This window comes from Bubalus bubalis, chromosome 16 (assembly GCF_019923935.1).
Source record: "Bubalus bubalis isolate 160015118507 breed Murrah chromosome 16, NDDB_SH_1, whole genome shotgun sequence".
Classification (NCBI taxonomy): Eukaryota; Metazoa; Chordata; class Mammalia; order Artiodactyla; family Bovidae; genus Bubalus; species Bubalus bubalis.
Genome location: NC_059172.1, coordinates 18,676,102 through 18,693,111, shown reverse-complemented (window position 1 = coordinate 18,693,111; position 17,010 = coordinate 18,676,102). Strand labels below are relative to the sequence as shown.

Sequence of the window (17,010 nt, the reverse complement as noted above, 5' to 3'; positions counted from 1 at the left end):
TTCCAAGCTCACATAGCAATTAGTAGGAATGAAGCCTGGTTCTCCCTTCTCTTTATGCAGTGCCCTTTACACTAAGAAAATTAAACTTTGGGGGGAACTTTGAGGAATGTGCCAGTCCCTTTTCACAGAATAGTGCATGTGCTTTCCAAATCTTGTGTATAGTTCGGGGATTTCAAACTCCCTGAAATCGATATATGAGTCCTAGGTGGAGAATCTTCTCTTATACTTTTGGTTCATGTTTGCTGCAAAGGGAACAGTGCCCTGGTATTTATACGTAGGCAGATTTAAGGAGAGAGACACTAGAAGCAGAAACTCTGGGTCGGTCTTCCGCTCCCCTCCCCACCCCACCCCCCAGCCTTTTGTGTATTAAATTCTAATTAGACAATAGGAATACATTTAAGTAAGTCTAAGACTCTTCCTACCACTATTCCCACTACCAGTAGCCCCAAGTCATTGCTTTTCTAATCTTTTACATACATATGTAACCCATAGAATAGGTTTATATTTCTTTAAATAAGTGATATAGTATGCCTTGTTTGGCAAGCTTTTTAAAATTCAGCATTGTGCATTGCCATGTACATACCGGTCTACTTCATTCTTTTTATTTGCCATATCAGACCTCATTTGTAATTCCATAGTTTATTTAGCCACCCACAATTGATGGATGCTTAGGCTATTTCCAGGTTTTTACTATTAAAAACAGTGCTGCAATAATTATTTTTGGGCATACCTCCTTGACACATGTTAGTGTTTCTCAAGGGAAGAAGGTGAAAAATGGACTTGCTTGGCATGTGATTTCAAAGTAGCTTTGTTATGTCAGCAACATATGAAAATTCCCAACCTCCCCGAAGTCTCTCATCACTTGGTGTTATCAAATCAAAATTTTTTTTGATTTGGATAAGTATGATGGATAAGAAATGATATCAAAATTACAAGTAAGTTTGAGCATCTTTTAACATCTTTTCATATGTGTATTAGCCATTTCACATTTCTATTATGTTCATATCCTGTGTTGGGATTTCTTTTGTGCTTATTTGGCTTTTTCTTATTTATAGGAATCCCTTGTGTATTTTCCCATGTGTTCCTGATACCAGCCTCTTCTCTTGTATATGTTACAAATCTTTGTTATTTGGATCTTTTTGATCCTGATTTTGCTACTGACCAGCTCTGTAATTTGAGGGGTGGGTGTCACAACAGAGCACTTGTCTTGTTTTAATCTACACTCTTCTTGGGGGAGGAGAGAGGTTCATAGACAAGGATAGGCTCACGTGTGGGAAGGAGTTGAGGAAGAGCACCATCAGGAGACTCACTTCATCACCACTCACAGTGCTTGCCCCAAGGACTGACAGTAGAACCTGGCCATTTATGGATCCACATGTGTCAACAGTTAGAATTCTTCAGACTTCTCAGTTAGAACACAAGTTTCAGAGGTACCTCTTCCATTCCACCACAGTAGGGAAGTATGTAAGTATGACCTATTCCAGTTATCTTTTGACTGATGAGTGCCCTCAGCAAACTGTTAAAACACAATACCACCCAATGCTTTGGAGACACTCATACTCAAATACCACCTTAGGCATAGACAACCTGTGCCCCTGCCCTGTGCTTTAGAGGGCCCTTCCTTTGCCCATGCCTGCCCCCTTCTAGAGGAGAAGTAAATGGCACCCCACTCCAGTATTCTCGCCTGGAGAATCTCATGGACAGAGGAGCCTGGCGGGCCACAGTCCATGGGGTCGCAAGAGTCGGACACGACTTAGCGACTACACCACCACCACCACCCCCCGCCCCATTCTAGACCACTCTCCCGAGTATCCAGAATCCAAGAATTACCTAATGACATGTCCTGACCCTGCTCTCAGGGCCTGCAGAGGCTTTTTCTGAGCCCATCCTCCAAAAGATGAATCAAACCATTAGACCCCACCCCTGATATGTGCATTCTTATGTTCCAGGTGTGGCCCAGGGTGACTGAAAGAGATGTTCCCAGAACTTGGGTGTACTAGCCTGAACGTCTGTGTACAAGGCTTGTTGAGGTGCAGGAAGGGACCAGGGTGTGTGAAAAAGGAAAGGCAGTGGCTTTGGGGCCAGGGTAGTCCATTTTCACTCTGACACTCAGCCCTGCAGCTGTCAGAGGAGAGTCTCCCAACTGCTTATTTGGGGGGGGAGGGTAGTTGTTTTTTTTTTTTTAAAGCCATTAGGGACGGTTTTTTTTCCACCACTCATTTAGAGGCTGGCTCCATATACACCCCAACTATCTGAGAATATTCTCAAAGAAAGCAGGGTGGGGAGTGGTCTGGGTGAATTTCCTGAAGGAAGGGTCTCTGCCTCTCCTCTGTCACTCGCCGGGTAGGCAGTGCTGCTGTTGCTAGGAAGAAGGATTCTGCTGACCCACTGGATTTTTATGAAAGAAGGCTAAGGGTTCCCTTATCTCCCCTCACAAGGCACATCTGCCGGCAAGCAGGCTGTCTGCTTCTTAGGGATTCCTTCGTCATCCTGTTTCTCTTCTGATGTTTTAAGACACAGTTTAGTGCATTCCTTTCTGTTCTCTAGAGCTGTGGGGGAAGGCAGGGCGGTGGGGAAGTCATAATATATCAGGGCTCTTGCTGAAGAGCTTAAAATGGGTGCTGGCAGCTGGGATGTGGGGGAAGAGAGCTTTCCAGGGACAAGTGACCTGCTTGTTCAGCCAATGAGAAGCAGGTTAGAGGAATGATATCACCAGACAGGCGTTATTGTCTGATCTTCTCATAAAAGCGGGATTGTGTCTGGCAATTTAACCCTTTTTTAGGTACTTTGGGTCTCACGCACTTCCTGGTATGTGACCTCCAGATTCCTTTTCCCACCTGTCTGCTGTGAGATCAGAGATTAAAGATTTAAATTGGCGATGAAACTTGGGAAGTGATGTCATCATCTTGAAAATACAAACTAAAACTTAGAACCACAGTTAGGGTGGGAATGTCAGCTGTGTCTGGAGAGCACATCTAAAGCAGATATCCATCTTAGGTTACATCAGACTTTTACTGTAGACTTGGGAGAGAATGGAGGGTAGAGGGGGTGAAAAGGATTTAGGCTTTAGTCTATTTTAATCTATATGATGGAGACTTACTAAGTATGCCCTGTTTTGGAGAAACTGGAATTTTCCTCCCAAATTGGGAAAATATCACTGAGTCTGAGGCCAATTTTGAAGAACAGATATTTGTCATGTTTGATTATATTACACTTGTTTTTGTCCCTTACCCACAAAAATGACTTGATTTTCTCATACTTGATTTTCCATCACTGTTGAAATGAGGGTAAAGATCCTGTCCTATCCCCGAGGAGTTGAGATAAGAAAACAAACTAATTCATGTGACTTTTCATCTAGTGCTGCACACATGTATTATTATTAAGGCATTTGTATCTTAAGATTGCATATTCATTCATTCATTCATTTGTTTAGCATACTTTTTAAAACGCCTTGATGCTGGACGCAGATACAGAGAAAAGATGTAGTTATTACCTTTAAGGAGTTTTAAATATTGTGAGGGAGACAGATAATAATAATAAACATGTCTCATACATCTATTGTCTTTGCCACGTGCCAGGCCCTGTTCAAAGTACCTTGATGTATGTGAGCTTGTTGTATCTTACTACAGCCCTCTGAAGTGGGTACTGTTTTTAGCTTCATTTTATAAATAAAGAAATTGAGGCTCTGGGAGGCTGTGTGATTTGCCTGAGGTCACGCAGATCTAGTGGTAGATTTGGGACTTGAATCCAGGCAGTGTAGCTTTAGTCTGTGCTTTCGGTCTGTGCTAACCAGTGCAGCGATCACTAGCTATACGTGGCTTCAGAGGACTTGAAACTTGCTAAGTCCAAATTGAATTGGGCTGTATGAAATACACACTAGATTCCAAAGCTCTGGTATGAAAAAAAAAATGTATAAAATACCTCGTGTTGAAACTGCATGTTGCGGTGACAATATTGTGGGTATACTGAGTTAAGTAAAATGTATTCAAAGTAATTTCCTTTTGTTTTTTTGACTACTCGAAAACTTATATATGTGCCTTGCATTTTTGCCTTATGTTTCTATTGGACTGTGCTAGTCTAAATCATTATAATGTAGTAACAACAACAATAATAATAGGGGACCTTGAGCTCTCACTATGTGCCACATATTATGCTCATGCCTTTACAAACACCATTTCAATTAAGCTTCAAAATAACCCTTGTTTCAATCTTCATTTTGTTGAAAAGGAAGGAGGTTTTGAGAGTCAGTAACCTGCCTGAGGTTAGTTAACTAGTTAACGTAGACCCCAGATTTGAAACGTTTTATGTCTGACTCAAATACCTGTGTTCAACCAGCATCCTGAAATGCCATTTCCAGTTAAATCTTGGGGCATTTTGTTTGTTTGTTTTTATTTTTGTAAGAATACTTAGTATTGCATACATCTGTATTTGTGATCTAGAAGTTTAAAATCAAAATCACTTGGTCATAAAATAGACATCTTGGATAGAAATCTCTTGCAAAGCTTTGGCCCTCAGTGAATAATGGCACAGTTGAGCCCTGAGATGAAGCAGTGAGTCACCCTATACAAATTGTGTTTAATTTTCATTCCAATTGTTCTCTCAGGTCACTGGGCAATTTATGTCCCAACCGTCTTTGTCCATAGAGAAGAGGAAAAGGGGCAACACAGCTTTCCTTAGTTGTTTAGTCTTCTTGCTGATAGGAAGGGGAAAAAAAATGCCTTCCGTTTCATTGTCCCGTGAAATACTGTTTGTGTTCTAGAGAGTAACAAAGTGCTGTCTAATGACCCCTGACTTTCCTTTCTTCTAGAGCAAAGACTCAGGCGGACTGAAGGCGGCTATGATAGAGTTGGTGGAAAGGTTAAAGTTCAAGAGCTCAGACCCTAAAGTAAGTATTGTTTTGGATTTAATTGGATATTGGTACCCCAAGTATTTCATTCTCCTTGGGCTAAATTCGAGGGATATTAATGACAGTCTGTCTGAACATTGCATCAAGATTAATTAAGCCTGCCCATCAAAAGCAGTGTTCTAATGTGCTTAGAGATAAGTCATCTATTTTTCCCCTTCTCTATTTTATGACTTACAACACATAATCATTAATTGTTTTCTCTGAACTGCAGACAAGTGCATTTTTAATCTTCCTTTACTGGGCCTTTGAGACTATTGGTCCCTGTGTCCATTAAATCCAGCCACAGGCATCAGAGATACAATCAGCTTAATGCTGGGGACTGGAATAAGCTCAGGCCTATGCAGTTGGTGTTCAGTACTAGCGTCTTGTCACCCTCCCACTTACAGGAGCCAGCTGCCACAGTGAATGCCTTTGTCCTCATGACCTGGAGTCTGGTCTGGGAAATGGTTTAAGCTTCCCAGCTTTCTTTGCGAGATGTTGGGGGTACTCTAGGATTGGTGTTCTGGGAGGTGCCGTACCAGGGTTTGGGGTGGACGGGGAACTGAACATGCCTGAGGGATTATGATTCATGCAGCCTCCCTTCTCCTACCCAGACGCTCGCTGTGGCGCTCCCGGTACTGGTGCCAGCTGGCTTTGCCTGAGAGTCAGAGCCTCTCACAATTGAAGAGAGAAAGGAGCATGATTTTATTTGACTTTCTGTATTGTCATTTTTTTAAATTAAAAAATTTTATAAGAGGAATTAGACTAGCATTTCCTGAGCACCTGCTAAGAGCCAGGCACTGTGCTAGGATCTTTACATACCTTTTTAAAAAATTGTGATAAAATATACAAAATGAAATTTACCATTTTAACCATTTTGGAGCGTTCAGTTCCATGACCTTAAGTGCATTCACCTTGTTATGCAGCATCGCTACTCTCCATCTCCAGAACTTTATCCATCGTCCCAAACTGAAACTGTGCCATGAAGCACTAACTCTTCATTCTGCCTCTCCTCTTACACACTTGTGATCATTGCAGTAACCTTGTACATTATCTTTTCTTTCCATTTTATTGATAAGAACACTGAGGTTCAGAGAGAGAGGGCCATTAGCCCCAAGTAGAGTGTAATTTAGAACTGAGATTCAAAATCTGATTCCAGTGTTTGTGTTCTTTTTTATCATGCTGCAAGCACTGGGTTTCATCTCTGTTCTCCTATATAATCACATTATGCTTCCATTTTCTATTGGGAAACACTGTATGAGCCAGAGCCACAGACAATGACAGGCTCTTCAAAAGGTGGCTACAGTCACGCATCTACAAAATAATTTTCATTTTATACAGCATTGAAAGTTCTTGGGACATCGGTAACACCTTTTGCCTTCTGGTGTAGTTAGGGTTCCAGAGCATCTTGATACCAAAAAAAAAAAAATTGGAGTAACTTTTGTCAATTTTGGTAGCTCAAAGTAGAAAGACCCCCTCAAAACTACTTACATTAAAGTAGTTTTCCTTTATTGAAAGTGAACCAATTAATTATTAAAGATAGCAGAAAGCTTTTTTTTTTTTTTTTTTTTTTTTTTACCAAGTTTCTCTGGTTTCTGGGACAGCAGCTATCCTGAAGGAAACATGTATTTCCTCTTTCTGCCACACCCACATGCTTAGAGGCATTGAAGAGCAGGAGGATGTGTACCGATTGCACTGAGTGGCTTCTGTGCCTGATGACAATACAGGTGAAGTGCTTTGGGATCCTTTATGAATGCATATAGTGCATCTGATGGGAAACTTGCCAGAGGTGGAAGGACTGAGTATTCCCCTGCGAGCAACCCATGGAAGCCTCAGGATTTTCCCACGGTGCATCATAAGCTAAAGGATATTTGTTAGGACCTCGCTTGATCGTGAGGATATTTATACACACGCACCTTTCTTTCATCTTCTCTTTGTCTCATCCTGGATGGTTTTCCACCAGTCTGTTTTATTGTCAAGCCCCTTTCTCGTCCACCATATGTGTGTGCCATTTTTTACCTGGAGCCAGCTCAAAGAAGGACCAATGTCATTGCAGAATGACTGTCAGATCACAAAGAGGGGATGAAAAATGGGACACTAAATACATAATTTCTGCAACAAAGAAAAATTTCCCAGAAATAAACTGGTGTCTTCCAAAATAATCCATGCATTTTTAGTCTGTTCTGTCTTCCCTCCTAACCCTACCACCCCTTTCTTATGTTGGCCTATTTAAGAAGGGCAAAATCTCTCAGGCTTTGGGACCTGTCATTTCCGGGTGTAGCAGCTTTACGTAGAAGCACTGATTGAGTCATGGAGCACTGAGCACTCTCTCTGCCTCACTTCCTCAGGAATTCCCTAAAGCCTCACAAAACTTGATTAGTCCAGACACTGAGGTCTGCTGGGGACTGAGTTAATTTTTACATCTCAGTTTTGCCAGAGAGAAGTGGAAGATGCCTAGATTAACCTTTTTAAAAAAAATTATAATATATGCTTATAGATTAAAAATATAAATATTCATAAAGGAAATTAAAATGAATTTCCCTCAAGTTAACCACTGTTAACATTTTGCTATGTAACCTTCTAGACCTTTTTTCATATGGAAATAAATGTTTCTAGGATATTTTACAAAAATTATACCATAGCTGTAGCTTAAGACACAGAATGTCTAAAACATTCTTCAGTGTCAGTAATATAGACTTCTAAATGAGATGCCTCATTTTGTCCAAAATATTCGTCAGATACCCTCTTTTCTTCAGAGCAATGGTTCTTAAACTTTAGTGTGCATGAAAATCACTTGGAGGACTTATTAAAATATAGCATACTGGACCCATCCCAGAGTTTCTGATTCAGTGAGTCTGGGGGCACTAGAAACTGTGTTGGATCTTCATTATTTTCCTGCCCTCTTGTGTTTTGGTTTTTCTCATTCTTTTCTGCAAATAGCCAGAAGAGCCCTTGTAAATAAGTCCAAATGATTTCAACCTTGAAAAAAATGAAATACGTGAAAGTCCAGGCTTAGGAAACAAACTGAGCTGAGGCAGCAGAGGAGTAAGAGAGGGGAAGGGAGGTGAGCGGAGTCATCAGCCCAGGCTCCCCGAGAGGACAAGGTTCCTTTAAACAGTTATGTCCAACAGGGAAGCAACAAAGCCAAATAAAGGGAAAGGAGTTCTGGTCAGGAATGAGGAGGATGATCAAAGCGTCATGGTCTAGGAGTGGGCTGAGTTCCAAGACCAGAGGAACAGCAAGAGATATCAAATTCCAGCTACTAGGATTGAGCCTGAGGATGGGAAAGAGCACCGGCAACAGTTGGTAAATAAGGCACAGGTCCACATGAGGTTGTGTGTCTGCGTGTTGCTGGGGTGAGCCTAGTTTTAAAGGGGACAGACCTCCAGGGATCCAGGACTTGTGTACAGTGGGAAGAAATTATTTTTAATAGCAATCTTTATTATGTTTAATTGAAAGTGGTCTATTAAGTAATCCTCATGTGTTTGACATGATCCAGTTTGCAAACATTTTTTTGCAGCCAAACTTTTCAGAAACATCTGTTGCACAAAGCAGGATTTTAGTCTCTAGATTTCTAACATTTATTCTAGACTTTAGGGAAACTAAAAGATGTAGTTAATTAGGGGTTTGTATGTGTGTGTGTGTCCAGGCTGGATTTTTAGGAAATTTAAAGCACATGAGTTCTTCACAGCTTTCCTTTGTAGTGACTGTGCAATCATCTTTCATAGTTTACCCAGGGGAAACCTGAAACTTAAAAAACACATCGATTCCCTTCCTTTCCTTCCTTCTGCTCAGTCTCCCAGAAAGCATTGAATCAAAAGTATAACATGCTAAGCTCAGTGTAACCAACCTCTCATCATGCAGTTAATGATAGCCATTTTCTCCATTAAATATTGATTACTTTTCTTTCCATAGAAGATGCACCACTGACTGCTTCCTATAGCTGGTGTGCTTGAAACAAACAGTTAAACCATGTTTGTGTATCTAGAATTTATACTAATTTATTAAGAAGTTATTCTCAAAAAAGCATCTTAAACTCGAGCCAAGTGGCTCACATTGTTCTCTCTGACTGGAGTGGGATTAAACATAGGATCTAATCATACTAAAACTGTTTAGAATATAATCAGGTTCTTTTCCTTTTTTCTCTGATCTCTAAAGATATTCTTACTGAAGTGTGAAACCAAAGAATTGTCTAGCAACGTGAAATTAAATAGAACTGAGGATTGCTTTCTTGTTTTATTTAGCATTTACAGAGCATTTTATAATTGAAAGAGGACTTTATGGTACTTTTTAATAGCTGATGTCATTGACATAGAACATACCCCAGACCTTCACACCAGTGCTAATCAGACTATTGTTAAAATGATAGGTTTTGCATGTACAAATGGTAATGGATAGAAGCCAAACTGAACTTGAATTCTTAGTGTCTTGTTATCACCTGGGTCAAGCCAGGCCTTGTGCCAGTCCTTGTCCTGCCACAAGATAGACGTATTCAATGAGGCAGTATTCAATCAACCATCTGAAGCAAATAATTAAGATGCCGGAGTTATTAAATTGGTTCATTCAAAAGCATTTCTTTGGTTGGAGGGTTATTAGAATTATTGACCTAGTTCTTCACTTTAAATAAAAAAGTTGTAAATAGTAATCTTGAAAGACATGAATTGTGTTTATCTCTGTATCCTCAAGCCCTATGAGCATGGTACCTGGCACACAGTAATAGATTTTCTTCTTCTTGTGCATGCTCAGTCATGTCCAGCTCTTTATGACCCCATGAACTATAGCCTAACAGGCTCCACACCCATGGGATTTTCCAGGCAAGAATACTGGTCTGGGTTGCCATTCCCTTCTCCAGAAGAGCTTCCAGACCCAGGAATTGAACCCATGTCTCCTGCATTGGTAGGTGGATTCTTTTACCACTGAGCCAGCTGGGAAACCCTATAATAATAGATATGCATTATCTATTACAACAACCATATGAAAAGAAATGTTATTATTTGCCCTGTTTTATGGATATGCAATCTAAGAGGCGTTAAGTAGTTTGCTAGTAAGTGATGGGAATAGAGCTTAAAATTAACTTCAGATTCATCCTGTTTCATGTTACATACCTCATACTATTGTTGAACCCATGGATGATTTGATATTTACACACATAGCCTGTCTAGCAATATGACTCTTCACTATTTTTCCCTCACACCCTTCTTTTACCTTCTTTCCCTCTCACCCTTCTTTTAGGAAACATTCTCAGGTCTCTGAGGCATAGAAATGACCCAGAAGCAAATTCGACCTCTTTTCATCACATGTAGACACTGGGGCAGTGAAAAAAAGAGAAGCAAGCTCTTTGCCATCTTTCACCAACTCCCTGCCTTTATAAAAAACAAAACAGTTTCCCCTTTTCTCATCCGCCGGTTATAAAAGTAATACATGTTCTTCGTAGAAAAATATGGAAAGTACAGACAACTATAATGAAAAAGGGGAAAAGCCTGCTAATCTGCCGCTGCCTGCAGTGGTTTGTAAGCTTTCAGTACTTTTTTCTAAAATTGAGGATTCTTGAGCTTCACTCAGAACATCTAATTTGGTAGTTCACAGTTCTGCTTTTTTAGTATGCAGCCTGATGCATACCGTCAACTTTGAAACATACCAGTGAAAAAGCTGGTTAATATTGTGGTGCTTGGCGTTTTAGACAGAATAGTCCTATTATTCTATATACAATTGACCTCTGAACAACATGATTCGAACTGCGAGGTTCCACTTATTTAAGGATTTTTTTTTCAGTAGTAGATACTATAGTTCTATACAGTCTGCAGTTGGTTGGATTTGTGCACACAGAACCCAGAACAGCGGGTGTGGAGGGATCCCGTATATGGAGGGCTGACTCCGAACCAGACAGGGACCTTCAGCCCAACTTCAGCAGAGGGTTGCCCACAGCACCGTTCAAGAGACAATGGTATATATACCTGTTAGAATTCTTTGTGTGTGTGTGTGTGTGTGTGTGTGTGTGTTTATATATATGTAAAACTGTATAGCTGTATACACACACACATACATACATAGTTTGTATCCTGCTTTTATCTCCTGACATTATTCCTTATAAATACATATATTTTATCATTTGAATTCACTTCTATCTTTGAACCCCAGTTTCAAAAGCTCAAGTCCTGAATGCCAGTCTGCCTTTATTGCCAAATGGAAACTTTACCTAATAAGGCATTTCTGTTTTCTCCCTAATAGTGTAAGCAGATTCTGTGAGTTTATTTGGTTTTTTTGAGGCAAGCATGATAATCACAGTCTAAGGTTATTCAGGCACAATGCAAACTGAATTAGTGCAAAGTCAGAAACACAGTTGTGTAGTCAGCTCCAAGCTACCTGTTTCACAGTATCTGTCTCCCCACTGGTCAGGGTGTCTCCCATCATGGGACTGAGTGAATAAATGCAGAGCACAGGGGGACTCCAAGGCCATCGGCTCCAGTCCCTCCACTCTGTAGATGAGAACACTGAGGTGCCAGGGGATAAAGGTTCTTGTCCAAGGTCACCCAGGCAGTTACAGCAGCATGAGAGAAAGTTGACAGCTTTTAGGACTACAGCTCTGTAGTTTTCCAATAAAGAAAAGTTTTGTCCATTTGACAAGGATGTGGAAAAATTAGAATCCTCATAACTTTCTTGAAAGTGAAAGTCACTCAGTTGTGTCCAACTCTTTGTGACCCCATGGACTATACAGTCCATGGAATTCTCCAGGCCAGAATACTGGAGTGGGTAGCCTTTCCCTTCTCCAGGGGCTCTTCCCAACCCAGGGATGGAACCCAGGTCTTCCGCATTGCAGGCAGATTCTTTACCAGCTGAGCCACAAAGGAAGCCCAAGAATACTGGAGTGGGTAGCCTATCCCTTCTCCAGTGGATCTTCCTGACCCAGGAATTAAACGAGGGTCTCCTGCATTGCAGGTGGATTCTTCACCAACTGAGCTTTCTAGGGGGATACAAAATGGTATAGTCACTTTGGAAAATGATCTGGCAATTACTCAAAAGTTTAAACTTAAGAGTTTCTGTGTTATCCAGCAGTTCCATTCTAGAGTATAAACCCAAGAGAGATGAAAACATACATCCTAGCAACATTATTCATACTGTTCAGAATGTGAAAACAACCCAACCAGTGCATGGGTAAATGAAATGTGGTATATCCATACAGTGGAGTACTATTTGGCAGTAAAAATAAATCAAGTCCTGACACATGCTGCAACAAGGATAATCCTTGGAAACATGTGGAGTGAAAGTCATTCACAAATTTTGCATGATTTGCACGTGCCAAATATTGCACAATTGCATGATTCCATTTATATGAAATGTCCAGAATAGGCACATTTTTAGAGAAGGAAAATAGACTTGTTGCTTGGGGCTGAGGGAGATGGAGGAATGGGGAGACAGTGATTGCTAATGTTCTGAAATTGTTTGTGGTAATGATCACACAATTCTGTGAATGTACTAAAAAGCACCGAATTATATGACATGTGAATTCTATCTCGGTAAAGCTGTTAAGAGATTATTGTCGGAGTCACTTTTTTTTCAGCCCTTCCCTTGAAATGTCATCGGTGAATAGTCTTTTTCTTTCCCCTTTCCTCTTCTAGCAGGAGTGAAGGTCGGAGGTCTAACGTTAGCCTCTGTTAGGGGAGGCAGCACTTTATAGTAACTAAAAGCTCCCTGGGACAGATGCCCTGATAACTGCAGTCTTGAGCAGATCCTGTGTTTAACCTCCCCATTTCTCAGGGGGTTTTTTGTTTTGTTTTTTCAGCTGCAAAATAGAGGATAATAGTACATACTTCATAGGGTTGTTAGGAAAATTAAATGAGGTAATCCATTTAAAACGCACAGGACAACATCCTGTAAATGGTGGCTGCTGTTAGCTGTCTCCTAGTCTGAGAACCATCACTGTTTCCAGCAGAAAGGCAAGGGTTCGTGGTGGTGTAGATTCCTCCCTCAACCCCTCCAAGAGTTCAGGAGACCTGATACTGGTGGAGAAAAATAAGCCACCTGTTCTATAACTAACTGGATTCTGCACTTACAGCAATTAACACTTCCCAGGATTAGTGACACTTACAGATTGCAGGTTTCAAAGGGCCATTGCTACCTCTTGGAGTGATAATGACATGCAAATAAATTGAGTTAAATAAATTGAGTTGAGACCCCTAGGTGTTGTTGCCTGGCTGGCTGACTCTGGGCTTTGCAGGGCGACCTTGCTGGTTGTTGACTCCGTGTCTATTGCCCATTCAAGTCCAGGCAAACATATCTGCCTTGGGGAGTATGCGACTGTTTGTCCGTAGATTCCCAGTAGAAATAAGAAATCAATGCATAGAAGCAATTATGTTTATTGTTATGAAGCAAACTCTAGTTAGCATAACTATCTGGTGCCAAATAAAAATAAGGAAATTAAGAGCCACAAAAGAAATCAAGTGTGGCATTTGAGACATACTAGGAAATATACCCCACTTTAAAGTAAATACCACTGACATACTGGTTCCCTTCCTACTTCCCCTTCCCCTTCTGCTTTACCTTTTGACTGTTCTCTTTCTCAACTGAAGCACCGTACAAATCGACTCCAGGCATTTTAAAACTAGGTGGACATGGTCTCTGAGCTGCCTGGTGGGCTGGAGCATTGTTGGAAATCAAAGGGATTGAGCTTTAAATGGCTTAATAAAATTAACACTTCGTGATGTCCTTCTCCCCACTGCTCCAGCTCCTCTGCACTGACAGGACCCTTGATAATCTACTCTCTGCCAGAGCTTAAAAGGCACGTGGCCAACGTGAAGCGGGCAATGGAGCTGTCACGACTCCCCCACAGCAGCCACACTTCACGTTTCCAGGGCAGGATTGTATTTGACATTTAATTTAGGAGCCTGGGTATCTAGATATAAAACTTGACTGTGATAATAGTGATAAAAAACCACCCAGAGTTTTATTTAAGGGCCTCTTCCTTTCCTGTCCCCCTCCCTCCCCTTTTCCTTTTAGTTCAACCAGGGATCGAACCTGCGTCTCCGGCATTGCAAGCAGATTCTTTACTGCTGAGCCAATGAGGAAGCCCCATAGATACTTGTATGTATACTTGAATGTAAAATTTGAAAACCGGCCTCTCCCCTGGTTGAGACTTGTATTTAGGCAAAGGGCAAAATCCATCAAGTCTCTGAGTCTCTGTAGTTATGTGGAGAACTGCCATTCAACTCCACGATCTAGTTGATGACATCCCATGGTTGAATGGTTTTTGTTTTACTTCTTTAGTAGGTGAAACAGATTCTATGATATCACCTTAATTCCCAAGTCAATCTGATTAAATACACATTATAATCCCCATTTTACAATTGAAGAAGCAAATATGTAAGAGGTTTAATGACTTGTCCAAGGGCTGGGGATGGCAATCAATTGCCTTTGTGTGATTGCTATACAGAATTAGTATTAATTATAGGAGGTTTTCACTTTCATGCATTGGAGAAGGAAATGGCAACCCACTCCAGTGTTCTTGCCTGGAGAATCCCAGGGACGGCAGAGCCTGATGGGCTGCCGTCTATGGGGTCGCACAGAGTCGGACACGACTGAAGCGACTTAGCAGCAGCGGCAGCAGCAGCATTAACTTTTTACTTATAGAAGATGGGTTGGGAATAGTATACAAATACAGTCTGAGTTTGTTCAGACTTTTAGGGGAAAAGTTAAACCAACTATGCCATGCTTTCCTTTACTTTATGGCAAAAGAGCACAGACATTGGAACAGGATGATTTTATTCAAGCACTGGAACTTAATTACCTCCGTCATTTGATTTGACTGACCTTCAGTTCAATTATAAAGTGAAACTAATCATAGTTCATCAGGCACTCTGTCTATCAGATCTAGTCCCTTAAATCTGTTTCTCACTTCTACTCTATAATCATTAAGGATTCGATTTAGGTCATATCTGAATGGTCTAGTGGTTTTCCCTACTTTCTTCAATTTAACTCTGAATTTGGCAATAAGGAGTTCAGGATCTGAGCCACAGTTAGCTGCCGGTCTTGTTTTTGCACTGTATAGAGCTTCTCCATCTTTGGCTGCAGGGAATATAATCAGTCTGATTTCGGTGTTGACCATCTGGTGATGTCCATGTGTAGAGTCTTCTCTTGTGTTTTTGGAAGAGGGTGTTTGTGACATTGTACAGGAGACAGGGAGCAAGACCATCCCCAAGAAAAAGAAATGCAACAAAGCAAAATGGCTGTCTGAGGAGGTCTTACAAATAGCTGTGAAAAGAAGAGAAACAAAACACAAAGGAGAAAAGGAAAGATATACCCATTTGAATGCAGAGTTCCAAAGAATAGCAAGGAGAGATAAGAAAGCCTTCCTCAGTGATCAGTGCAAAGAAATAGAGGAAAACAATAGAATGGGAAAGACTAGGGATCTCTTCAAGAAAATCAGAGATACCAAGGGAATGTTTCATGCAAAGATGGGCTCAATAAAGGATAGAAATGGTATGGACCTAACAGAAGCAGAAGATATTAAGAAGAGATGGCAAGAATACACAGAAGAACTGTACAAAAAAGATCTTCACGACCCAGATGATCACGATGCTGTGATCACTCAACTAGAGCCAGACATCCTGGAATGTGAAGTCAAGTGGGCCTTAAAAAGCATCACTACGAACAGAGCTAGTGGAGGTGATGGAATTCCAGTTGAGCTATTTGAAATCCTGAAAGATGATGCTATGAAAGTGCTGCACTCAATATGCCAGCAAATTTGGAAAACTCAGCAGTGCCCAAAGGACTGGAAAAGGTCAGTTTTCATTCCAATCCCAAAGAATGCTCAAACTGCTGCACAATTGCACTCATCTCACATGCTAGTAAAGTAATGCTCAAATTTCTCCAAGCCAGGCTTCAGCAATACATGAACCATGAACTTCCAGATGTTCAAGCTGGTTTTAGAAAAGGCAGAGCAATCAGAAATCAAATTGCCAGCATCTACTGGAACATCGAAAAACCAAGTTCCAGGAAAACATTTATTTCTCCTTTATTGACTATGCCAAAGCCCTTGACTGTGTGGATCACAATAAACTGTGGAAAATTCTGAAAGAGGAGGGAATACCAGACCACCTGACCTGCTTCTTGAGAAATCTGTATGCAGGTCAGGAAGCAGCAGTTAGAATGGGACATGGAACAACAGACTGGTTCCAAATAGTAAAAGGAGTACATCAAGGCTGTATATTATCACCATGTTTATTTAACTTACATGCAGAGTACATCATGAGAAACGCTGGGCTGGAAGAAGCACAAGCTGGAATCAAGATTGCTGGGAGAAATATCAATCACCTCAGATATGCAGATGACACCACTCTTATGGCAGAAAGCAAAGAAGAACTAAAGAGCCTCTTGATCAAAGTGAAAGAGGAGAGGGAAGAAGTTGGCTTAAAGCTGAACATTCAGAAAACAAATATCATGGCATGTGGTCCCATCGCTTCTTGGCAAATAGTTGAAGAAACAGTGGAAACAGTGGCAGACTTTATTTTTGGGGGCTCCAAAATCACTGCAGATGGTGACTGCAGCCATGAAATAAAAAGATGCTTACCCTTGGAAGGAAAGTTATGACCAACCTAGATAGCATATTGAAAAGCAGAGACATTGCTTTGCCAACAAAGGTCCATCTAGTCAAGGCTATGGTTTTTCCAGTGGTCATGTATGGATGTGAGAGTTGGACTGTGAAAAAAGCTGAGTGCCAAACAGTTGATGCTTTTGAACTGTGGTGTTGGAGAAGACTCTTGAGAGTCCCTTGGACTGCAAGGAGATCCAACCAGTCCATCCTAAAGGAGATCAGTCCTGGGTGTTCATTGGAAGGACTGATGTTGAAGCTGAAACTCTAATACTTTGGCCACCTGATGCAAAGAGCTGACTCATTTGAAAAGACCCTGATGTTGGGAAAGATTGAGGGCAGGAAGAGAAGGGGATGACAGAGGATGAGATGGTTGGATTACATCACCGACTCAATGGACATGAGTTTGAGTAAACTCCGTTGGTGATGTTTGAGTAAACTCAGTTGGTGATGAACAGGGAGGCCTGGCATGCTACAGTCCATAGGTTCCAAAGAGCTGGACACGACTGACTGACTGAACTGAACTGAGACTAATCATACT

At 41.1% G+C, this 17,010-nt stretch overlaps 1 protein-coding gene across 7 annotated transcripts in view; it reads left to right on the top strand.

Annotated features, from left to right (window-relative positions):
- The window catches only part of TRIM44 (tripartite motif containing 44), a 114,105-nt gene that overhangs the window by 12,807 nt on the left and 84,288 nt on the right, over positions 1-17,010 (top strand). For all 7 annotated transcript variants that reach the window (XM_044929253.2, XM_044929255.2, XM_006062350.4 and 4 more), the window contains exon 2: positions 4,808-4,885. In XM_044929253.2, the coding sequence (XP_044785188.1) occupies positions 4,808-4,885 (78 nt within the window). The remainder of the gene's footprint in view (positions 1-4,807; positions 4,886-17,010) is intronic.